At 41.2% G+C, this 12,022-nt stretch overlaps 1 protein-coding gene across 1 annotated transcript in view; it reads left to right on the plus strand.

Annotated features, from left to right (window-relative positions):
- The window catches only part of LOC116900706 (nuclear factor 1 B-type-like), a 203,720-nt gene that overhangs the window by 105,423 nt on the left and 86,275 nt on the right, over positions 1 to 12,022 (plus strand). Inside the window, 1 exon segment of the mRNA XM_032902412.1 lies at positions 7,863 to 7,916. Coding sequence (XP_032758303.1) covers positions 7,863 to 7,916 — 54 coding nt within the window.

Raw genomic sequence — 12,022 nt, forward strand, 5'->3', positions numbered from 1 at the left:
TCTCTCTCTCAAGTTTCAGCACTCTGGGACTTTGCCTAATTCCATGTGGACAAATTTTCAGTCTAGGGCTCAAACAAATCCTTCTTCTAATCCTTGGGATGTGAGGCTTTGAACCTAATCTCCCTGTTAAGCAAAAAAGAGTAGTTCTTTATAAGAAAGTTGAAGAACAGAATTAGCGCAATGTGTGAGGGAGCAGAAATAAATTACCCGTGTGCTCTGTGCTTTTCCTTTGTTAGTGGAGTTACTTTGCCCATAAGGATCCTTTGCACGATAACTTCTTTTTAAACTATACGTTTTTTTTTCCTGAATTATATCCTCAGGGTCAGTATTATACCAAAAGTACAGACCTTGAGAAGTGCTGGTTGAAAAGCCTGGTTTAACGTATGAGGAAGCCACCTTTCACAAATATTATCTCAGTTCTATTTAGAGTTGTTTGATGTCCCATTGGATTTTGAGAAAGAGATACAGATTCAGCACAAGCATGTCCAGGATTCCATCACCGAGCAAGCGGGAGAGCTAGCAGAGCATGCTGTGTCATAGCTAAGTTATGCAATGGTGGGGCTAGATAACGTGTTATGGAGAAGAGACAGAGAGAGGGAGACCTGGGGATGGAGAGATGTGAACTTCAAATGGGAAGAGATAGTGGGGGATGGAGATGGGGGTGGGGGTCCTAGCAGGGCAGAGTGAGAGAAGAGAAAGAGACAGAAGACTAATGGGAGACCCGAAAGGGGGAGGGGAGAAAAAAAAGATTGCCCCCATATTCATAAGGTTTGCAGAAGCAGGAAAGCACTCTCCTTGTCCATGTATCTTTGCATTGCTTTAATAAACATTTAATAAGAGGAAAAGAAAATATTGTAAAGTCATAGTTTTGTACCACCTTTGCTAACCAAACAGCTGCCCTCTCAAACTGAACAGTGTTTTAACTGTGCTAGAGGGCAAAAGATTCCTGGCCCATGTTACATAATGGAGACTGTGATTATGTAAAACTTACTGTCAGCCTCCCTGGGAGTCAGTATTCTGGGGTCACCACAGTCTTGGGGGTGGGGCAAGATGGGCAGGGGCTTTGTTCTCAGGACAGGTCTCTTCTTGTCCTGAAAAACAGGCATGGTATATATCTCATATGTGAATGTGTTTATTATGAGTGATACTTTAAAGAGAACTGATCTCAGCCCCTATGAAATTCCCTGGTATTCTATAGCTGACAATGAACTTTTTTTTTTCTTTTTTTTACCTGCTTAAAGCAAAGGACTGTGACAAAGGGACCTTTATCCTGCAATGACTAATTTTAGTTCTAGCTGTAGCTATCTGTAAGTTAACAGGTTAAAGTTTGGGTTTCATTTACTCTTCTGATATCGCTCAATATAAAAGCTATATTGTTGTAGAATCATAAAATTTTAGAGCCGGAAGAGTGCCTATAATTTACCTCCGTCTGCTCCGTCTATGCCAAAATGACGTTACATTGAAGTTGTCCTTCTCAAATTCAGGCTCTCTTCTTCCTTTTCATCCTCTTTAATGAGAGAGAGAGAGAGAGAGAGAGAGAGAGAGAGAGAGAGAGAGAGAGAGAGAGAGAGAGAGAGATTCGTTTATTGTATTTTGTGTATATGAGCGTTTGCCTGCCTGCATGTTTGTGTGCCTCTTTCTCATCCTTTCAGACAGGGTCTTAGTCATCCCAAGCTGGCCTTGAACCTGTTACGTAGTGCAGGCAGGTCGTGTGTTTTATCTTTGTCTGGGATGGGGGATTTACACACCCAAGGACAGGGTCTGTTTGTTTTTTGTTTGTTCGTTTGTTTTCTTGCTGATGCTCTAGTCTGAGCATAAAAATGAGGTCGAGGAAGATCTCCTGGGAGTGTTCAGGTCTGGGCTTTCCTTTCCCCCATTCTTGCTTCCTGACCCCAATTAAACTGCATTTCCCATTGTTGGTCAGAGTCAGTAAGAATTACTGATGGAAGTGCTCATGTGACCCCTCCCTGCTCCTATACACAATTGTCCAATCTAGAAGTGACAAATAAGGTCAAGCCTTCACCTGAACTTGAGTTGTGGGAATGGCTCCTGCGTCTCTTTCCTTCCCCCCTAGGTGATCCTCTGTGTGCATGGAGTGGCTTGCTATGCACGTCTGTACTTCATACCCTCATCTGTTCTCTGTGCAGTGGACTTAACTCAGCTTTGTTGGTATCAGCCCAGACATTGAGAGATAAGGTAATAAACAAGGCACACACTGGTCAGACACCCTAAAAGGACGACTGATCGTGAGGATGTCAGAATTAGCAAAGGGGCGACATCATAGGTCCAGGCACACATGTCAAATGTAGGTGGACAGGAACTACGGCACATGGGTAGGTACTGGCTGAGGTCAAGTTAAGATGCCATGATGCATTAAAACCTTTGGAGTTCTTTTGTGGCTACATGGGATATAAAGTTTTAGCTTATCAGTTCTGAGTTTTATAAAGATCATCTTGGAAGCAGAGGAAACTATTTACTATGTGTATCAGCACACTCGTGTCCTGACATACTATTTATATCTATATATTTTTGCAACAGGGTTTCTCTAGATATCTCTGGCTGTCCTGGAACTTACTCCATAGACCAGGCTGATGTTGAGCACAAAGGTCCACCTGCCTGTACCTCTACCACCCCCTGGTTGGCTCTCTTTTGACTCTCTTCTGAGGGTTCGCTTCCTCTGATGTCTTCTGTGATGTGACCTTGGTCTCCTTCCCTAAGAAGAATCAAGCTGCTATTTCTTTTTTAAATGTAACTTACTTTCATTAAAATGAATTAGCTTTTTAGTTAAAATTGTTGTGGAAACTAATATATACAAATGTAAGAGTTTTCCGTATTTGTGGGGGTGTACCATGAACATGTCACCACATGCATCCATTTTGTAACATTCAATTCAGTTTTGACAAGTCTCTTTCCTAGTTTGCATTTCTTTATGGTGAAAACATTCACAGCCCTCCCTTCGTGCTTTTTGAGTGGTCTGTCACCTCTGCAAGCCCTGCCTCCTCATGTGACTGTGACCTGATGCTCCCCATCTGCTTTTCCCATTCCTCCATCCCTAAGCTTTTAATTTGTGCGTTCCTAGCACACGAGGTCACTTCTGGAGCTTCAAGAAGAAATACGATACATACTTTATTCTTTTCTTCAAACAACACACAATATTTAGAATATTTAGGGCCGGCAAGATGCCTCAGTGGATAAAAGGATTTGAGGCACCAACCTGGTGACCTGAGTTCAATCCCCAGAACTCATATAAAAGGAAAAATCCTGACTCGACAAAAGATAGCCTCTGACCTGCACACATGTGCCATGTCTTTTGAGCTCATGTGCACACTAATAAATAGATACCTGGACGGATGTTCACAGGTCATTATGAACTGAATAGAAACACACCAAGCATTCCTATGTGCCAAACACGGAACACGGATGAACTTCTGATTCGAAGGTTCTCCAGGATTCTTACTTATTGTCATTTAATGGCCGTGGTCCTTAGTGGTTGGCCCACCACAGAGAGCAGCAGTTACTGCTTCATGACAACCATTTCACAGGTCACTATTGACGATCGCCATATCTATATTGGCCAAACTTTTATTGAACTTTTACCAGGTTATCTAAAAGACATTTTTGTAGCTTAGTGGTTGGGATGGGCCATAGATTTGACTCAGAACCGTTTCTCTTCAGCATACCCAGTAGTGAACAAGCTTCACATGATAGGAACAGAAATTTCAACAGATCGAAAACATGCTCTTGCTTTTTTTTTTTTTTTTTAAGTTCTCAGAGTGACTTGGGATGAGCTGATTAATGGCATTGAGGAGGGAAGTTGGGAGAAGATCAGGTTAAGTTCCCAGAAACATTTAATCTGCCTCAGGATCACTTGGCTTTGTGCAATTTCAAGGTTGCATCAGACAGTGAGAAATAAGATGTCTGAATAGGGCACACAGGGATCCACTTTGCACAGCCTTTTAGAGCCTTATTCTTGGGTCTTCTGTCAGAGCGGGTCACCTCCTTAGGTGAACTTGTGTTAGAAGAGCAAGACTAGACAGACTGCCCTTCACAGGGGAGCGAAAGCACTGGGTCATGGCTGTGTATATCATGAAGGTTCCCATCTTTAACCCAAGGGACAGGAGTGGCCATGGTAAAAACCATAATTTAGAGATCTCCTCATTTCAGTTTCCTTCTTCCCAAAAGAAGAAGCAGCATGTTTAGATCCTTACTTGTGAGCAGAGAGGGCTGTGTGCTCTGCACACACTTGGAATCCTAGGCATCAGGGTGACTGAGGCAGAGGAGTCCTTGAAACCAGAGATCCATCTTGAAGAGTCCTAGAGGATTGGTTTGCTTCAAAATTATGTTGAGTCAAACCCAAAGGAGAAGAAATATAGAAAATATAGATTCATATAAAAAACTAGAAGACAAAAGATGGGGAGAAGGTGAGTTAACTGGTCGGCCACTTGCTGGGCTCACCACGTTTTTCTTTGTGGCATCAACATCTTCCTGGACTCTACACAGTGTGCTGGGCAGCTCCTACCCCTACCCTGCCAGCCTTGCCCCTTACAGGCTTAAACCTCCAGGAAGGCCATTGCGTCAGCTACTTGTATCTCTGTCTAGAGCATGGTCTCTCCCAAGAGCTCAGGGCAGGGCTGTGACACCACCTGCCTCAAGGGCCTGGGACAAAGGCATTGACTAGGACACTTTGGAGTAGTTGCACAGACCCAGCATAGATATTTCTAGGTGCTGCGTCACTGTGGTGAGAACTTACCTTCCTCCTTTTCTCTCTTCCTGAGGGTTAGTTCACTTAAAATCTTACGCATTTTAATGTGCCATTTTGTTAATAATACCTCCTGTGTATTGATGGTGTATGAAGCAGCTGAGCCAGGGTGCTTGGTATGACATAATCTTTGCAGAGATTTTGAGGTAGATGCTATTATTGCAGTTTTTATGATTAAGGGGCAAGGTTCTATAAGCTAACCGATTTTGTATAAGATCATGTGACTGGAGAGAGGGACAGAGCTAATATTCAGTATAACTGAAACCCCTTACACACACACACACACACACACACACACACACACACACACACACACACACACTCGCTCGCTCAGAGAAAAGGGGGGAAGAGTGATGGAAGTGGTTAATGAAACCTTTGAGTCTGGAGTAATTTGACCTGGTCGGTGATTTGCGGGGGTTTTAGATGTGGTCTGAAAAATTCCTTCTCTGAAGTCAACCACAATAACAGTTCATTCTTGGGTTCTCTGCCAACTGTGGCTCCCTGGTTACTTCCCTCTCCTGCCGTTGGAATTAAGTGACTGATCTAAGGTGACATCGGAGGGGAGAGTTCATAGTATGAAAAGTAAGGGTGCCGCCTGTCCTCTCTGGGGGCCCTCATCTGTGTTTTGGGGGCACAGTATTTGCCTTTTGGCTTCATGAGAATGTACATGTTTTATAGTATGAAGGAAAACCTGTTACTGGGGGCAAGGGGCAGGAAACACCAGGTCATTGTAGAAAGAAAGCTTGTGACAAAATTATTTAGCTTTCCCTTAAATCTTATGGTGTCCATAGTGATTTTTTTTCTAAGCAAATAGTGTTTCTCTTTTTCTTAAGTGAATAGTGTTTTGTTTTGTCTTGAAGACACTGATGTGCAGCTTTTGGAAATGAGAGGAGAACTTTAACACACATAAGGGGAGGGCAGGCTGAGAAAGGCTGCCCCAGTCAGGTATGTGACAGTGTGGAAATGAGGGCTATACCATGGCAAGAGAGAGCAGATTCTCAGGGAGAGACACTGGTCTGTATTCTGCTGGACAGAAGTTTAGCAGTAGAGGCAAGGCAGGTGAGGGGTGACATTTTGCAGTCATTGTAGCCAAACATGATAAGGCTCTGGTTTAAAGTCCACGGCTTCCAGAGGGAGGTTGCCCTGCAGCTTGCCTGCTTAGGACAGTTACAGTCTTTTCCCACCTTGCTGTTTCTAGAGGTGCTCATCGGACAGTGTACCGGTAAAGTAGCACCAGAGAGGAAAGAGAAAAACTGCCGGGGGTTTGGCCTCTGAGTCCCACCCTGTAAGTGGGAATCTCAACCAGCTAGACTCCGTTGGGACGTTAAATTCTTAGGAAACCTAGGTACTAGACACCGGGTGAACTCCAAGCTGAAAACAGCAGAGGCGGTAACAAAGAGAAACAGTTTTAACATTTCTGTTAAATGTAACTGTTTCACTCTTAGTTTGAGTGGCCAGTGTTGCCTTCTCTTTGAAAGAAACAACAGCAGCAACAACAAAATTCTCTTGTTATAAGTTACCCAGTCTTGCCTCAATTCACAAAAAAAAAAAAAAAAAAAAAAAAAAGAGATGCCACTTTTTCCTCCATTTTGTGAAGTCAGAAGCATGGAGAAGGTCACTGTGGGAATCACAAAAATAAGTTTGCTATTTTTCATGAAATTTACTGTAGAACAAAGGGGAAAAAGGGATTGGGATAGAGGGATGACATTCTTCTTCCCAGTTAACTCTGACCTAGTAAGCAGGAGACAAAGGCGGAAATGAAAAAGCGAGTTTTATGCAGGCATAGACTAGCAGGGTGTTCCTACCTTCAAGACTGAAGAGGAGTTGTAGTATGTTAACCACGTCCCTGGCATAACCAAATAACCTTAATAAAGAACAAAAGGAATCTGCTTTTCTGCTTAATTCAATCCCTTCCTTGCCTCATGTGTAAGGGTAAGTTTTTGAGGAAGTGATTTGTGAATTTATGGCAGTTGGTGACACCGCCAGTACCACATTTTGTTGAAATTCACGATTGTGCTCAAAATTGCCTTTTTGTAGGCAAGCAAAGGAGGAGTCTGAATGTAAGCCATTTATTTCCCTGGCTTATACCACAAGCAAGCCTAGCATGTTCACGCCATGAACGGCCCCTGGAAGACAAAGAGGTAGACAGGCTCTCTGCCCCCTCCTTCCTAGTGCGGTGTAGCTGTGGAGACAGAACCTATGTGCTAGCGCCAGTGAGAGATTTCATAGCAACTCCCTGCCAGCAAGTGTGTAAGGACCCAGGCCAGATGATGCAGATAAATGCAGAGGGTCCATGGAGGCAGAGCATGGAGCCAAACAGCATGTGGATGGCTTAGGACAGGCTGACAGTGTCTGTCCTCTGAGCCTGTTCTGTGGTGTTGTTAAGGAATGACATAGACGGAGCTGCTCTGAATGGCTGTGGCGGCCTCTTCTACCTTATCTAAGAGTCTGCCTGTATCTCGCAGATGGAGATTAAATTGATCCAACAATTTGCTCTCCGCAAAGCCATGTTGGTTTTCTACCTAGTAATTTATGCTTTTCCTGGTGTTTGCAAATCGATTGCTATTATGGGATGCCGGCAGAACTGGGCCGGGATCCAGTAGGTTGGGGGATTACTGAAGTGGATATCTGAACCTGCCTGTGCAAACCCAGAAGAGAAGGCCCTTGTTTCTCTGTCTTTTACTCTCTGAAGAAATGCATATTCTTGGGTTTTTTAAAAGCATTCTTAATTATTTTTAGATTGTATCTTTTAAGGGACAGTATCTGCTTTATTTCAAATTTCTACTATCTGGCCTTGGTATTTGCCTAACCCTCAAACGATTTTAGTGGCTTTTTAGCCAGACCTCTCATTGCAGGGAAACCTTCCTCCACCCCCAAAGCATTATAGGCGAGGAATTGTTCCCTTTGACGACGAAATATGTATAGACATTTGTCTAGTTCGATGAATAAAATGCTGCTATAGAACAGCTTGGGAAAGTATACTTTATTTAAACACTTCACCTCATTGTTGTACCTTAATTTTTTTTTCTAAAGTTCTTCTTAGTATTGTGAAATTCTTTCATAACGAATTAAAAAGAAAACATATTCTGTGATTTCTTTACAGATTCTGGACAATCAGGAAGTCCAAGCCACAATGATCCTGCCAAGAATCCTCCAGGTAAATATGTGTCCCCGGACGTGTGCACCCTGACATTGTTGGAGAACAAAGGGGCCCTGTATAGATCAGCACCCATAATTGGTCAGCTGCCTGCTCTGTTCTGGCAGGCAGTAGGATTGGGACAAGATGCGATTGTGTGTGTAGGCCTCTGCCGCTGAGGCAACTGCTTTCCCACCCCAGCCACCTTTGTTCACCTGAGCAGGGAGATTTTAAATTCTGGTAGCCGTAGAAGCTGATTCAAACATATGCTATAGTTGTATATGATTTAGGCATTTGAAAAGCTAAAAACCATCTAATCCTTTTTAAAATAAACAAAAATTCCCTTCCTCCCCCCAAAAAATCTCCAAACCAAAAAAAAAAAAAAAAAAAAAAAATCTGGTAATTTCGGTCTTCTTACAGTTTATCCACTCTGTTTTAAGAAAGGTACTGGTGAATGGTTATGTTTTTATAAAGTGGGGTTTGCAGGACTTTCGATTCTCAGTCTTCAGTGCACAGTGTGCTCGGTCTTTAGTTTCAGACCTGAGCCTGGTTGCATGCAGTTTGGCTGTACTGGGGGTTTGTTCTCCACACTCTCGACGTACAGCATTCTACTTTGGATTTATAAGAAGCATTTTTTTTTATCAGAAAATAATATAAAAATAAGTAAAGAAGAATTTCAAATGTCCATCATCATAAAATTTCAATTGTATCTGTGATTTTGTTAAAAGAATGTCCTAAAGATATTCTTAACAAGAATCAAAAAGCAAAACACAAGAAACCCCAAACAGCCACACCTCCTTTCAGTCTCTAAAACAATCTCACCTGCCATTTCTCTGGAACAAGCAGTGCAGAAAGTCAGAACCCAAGGTTTCTCAGACACTCAGTTGCTTCGAGTTTCTGATGCCTGGCTAATAATTCTTGAAATACTTCAAGTATCCCCAAATTATAGGAAAGTAGGCTAATTTGCTCATAAATTTACTGTGGAGAAATACAGTAATCCATATATTAGGTAAAATACAAAACCTCAAAAAACTATTTATTCTTCTTTTTGAAATGTACATCCATGCTTTTCTTAGAAAATTTACTTTTCTACATACACATTAAGTTATATTCTTCTTAAAATTATATTGTGTAGAAAATATTATATACCCTGATGATGAAAGTACTAATTCCATACATATTATATAATCCAAAGGTGAAAGTGTTAGTTTAATACATAATATATTCTCCAGCAATAGAAAGTACTAATTTAATGTATATTTTAAATTTACATGGAATTGATTTTTCTTGATAAATTTGCTAATGCTACAGACTGTGAGCAGAGCATAGAATATTTAAATAAATAAAAAATAAATCATTAAAAGCTTCTACACATCTTACAAAAAAAGAAAAGAAAAGAAAAGAAGAATATCTTCAGGAGAAAAGGGTTGGTGAGTCTTAAAAGCCAGACTAAACAAAGACTGTCCTGTCTGCATCTGAACAACAACTTGATTGGAATTAATGAAATAGCAAATACAAAGTGTGTTTCTGAGCATGCGCAGAGGCTCACCAAATGTTGTCTGCTGGAGCCCGGCAGAGCCAGGCAGGTGACCTTTGTGTGCTTATGTAATGGCAGGATTGCGTTTTTTAGTATTTGTCTAGAAGGTTGGTTAAATTTTACTTTTGCTGCATACCACATAGTCTCCTAACTTTTCTGCTTTTATAAAGTAAACAGAAGCTAGCTTGAACACATTATTTTCTCCCACTTTCATGTTTCCTTGGGGGAAATTTTATTTTGATAACTGTCTAAAGTTAAGATGTTAGAGTAAAATTGAATTAGTTTAAATTAAAAATTGGAATTTTCTTTGACCATTCAGGAACATCATATGTGCATTACTATAGATCCTATTAAGGAATTTTCATTTTGTTTTGAGACAGCATTTTTTTTTTTTTAGTATATTAAAAGTTTTTAAGAAGAGCAGAAATACGTTCTGCAATATTTTAAAATAAACCAGGCTTTTGGAAGTAGGTAATAGTTTTCAGTTTCAAATCCAAGAGACCTGAATTTATCAAAGTTCTTGTCTTGTAGTCAGCCAGGATAAACCTTATGAGCAACCCAGGCATTGGGGGCTGAGCAGATCTGTCCTAGGACACTGTCTTCATCTCTTAGTTCTGACCTTGGCTGAACTAGGAAATCTTCACACAGAGATTTAGAATCTCAGGAGGTCCATGCAGCCCATTTATTGGAAAATTCAGACTAGCGCCAAAATCGCAGAGACCTTCCCCTTGTTTCCAAGAGCAGCTGGGCATCTGCGAATGGTGGCTTCCATGGCTTGTGTTGCTGCAGGTTTTCTACTAAGAGATGTGGAAATCATGGGGATTGCCACTGTCGACTAAGGTGCAGTTCCCAACAACTTAGGGAGAGCTATCCTAGCAGCTCATGGAATCTCTTCCTGAAGGTGGTCTCCCACCCAGCCCTCACGTGTCTGTTGAGTGTCAGCCAGCTGCCCCACTCTGCTTGGCTGTCTGACATAGTCTACTGCCTTACTGATTCTCAACTGCTGTTTTGTAATATACAGTATTTTTAAATATTTACTTTTTAAAAAAGTTAATGTGCAACTAATTGGTTTTATCAGGGCAGTTTCATACCTGTCATTATACTTTGTTCTTCAACTCCTCCTCCTTCCCCTCCCCCTGTTCTCCTCATGCTGACCCTGCTGTCCTTCACACTGGACTATGTACCTTGACAGATAAATGAGTCTTTGTTTCGGAATTCATGCTTCTCATTTGGGATTAGTGTTTAAGCACAAGCAAACAAAAATATTTGTCATTTTCAAAGTATTTAAATAATTTCTTGGTTCTTGTAACCTGTAAAAAGCATCTGAGTAGCCTTTCTGGAACCTGTTTGTAACTTAAGGTTTTGCTCTGCTTTGCAGTGCATCACCAGATCACCGTCTTTTGAATTCAGCCTCGTTTTGCTGTTACTTTGTGACTATATTCCTTGCACTGTGATCTTTTAGCTTTCCTAACTGAACCACCTGCTTACTTCTGGATGGGGGGGATCTCAAGAGAGAACAGCAATCTGGAAGTTGAATTTGGCCTTTGTTCCAAGTTGATGTGTCCGTTTGCAGTTTAAGGAGGCTACAGTTTGGTGGGATGTTCCCTTGGCGGGTAGAGCAGCAAAGAAATGTTGAATCCTAGGGGAAGTCCTGTAAATTTTCAGATGTAGCTTTTTGAAGTGTTCCAAATTTCATTAGCCAGAATTTTGTAGTTTGGAATGAATGGGTTTATAGTTTAGTATCCTACCTTTCTTTTTTGCAGGAGTGTATGCTCTGTGTGTGTGTGTGTGTGTGTGTGTGTTGATATTTGCATGTGGCTTGAAGTTATATCATTATATGAGCCTTGGAGCTACATCTTGTTGACCTTTAAGTCAGCCACCTTGACTCCCTTCTCCACAGCAAGGATAGAAATGACTAATTAATTCACACAAAGAATCTCTGTCAACTGCAGCCATGTATTTGTGAATGCCTTCACATAGAAACTTGTTTAAGTCATATACATTTGAAAGTTGATCATTCCCCAAACATACTTGGTAGATCCCACCATTGAAGCCATTGCAAGGGAGCCACAAAGCTAATAAGACCCAGTTGTACTGACTGAGAGGACAGCTCAGCATCTGCATTGGTACCTGGCACCTGCTGGGATCACTGGGGCCCATGTTCCCCTCACCTTTCACTCTATGTTTTAAACCTTGGATTTTAGAGTGCACACAACACTCTCTAATAGCTGTTAAAATCCTGAAGTGCTTCTCTTTACTATTCTCATGAACAGATCAATGTTTTTAGATTCACACTACCAAAGAAAAGGAGCCTTCCTTTGATATTTAAAATTAGAACCCACTCTTTAGAAGTTCATACTTAACTCCTTTTCATATCCTCATTTGTTTCTGTCAGTCAAGACTTTTTTTTTAAACAGAGAAAATATATTGTTTAATAATACTGATGAATAGCATTAAACTGTGGTACAGTAAAGTATTCAACAAACTATAACAAGCTTTCTAGTCACAAAAGAATAAGTAGGAAGGCCCTGAAATGAACAGTTAACAGCAGTTCATACCTGAGAATAGCTTTTAAGTAATTTAAAAATTA

Source organism: Rattus rattus, chromosome 1 (genome assembly GCF_011064425.1).
Source record: "Rattus rattus isolate New Zealand chromosome 1, Rrattus_CSIRO_v1, whole genome shotgun sequence".
NCBI lineage: Eukaryota > Metazoa > Chordata > Mammalia > Rodentia > Muridae > Rattus > Rattus rattus.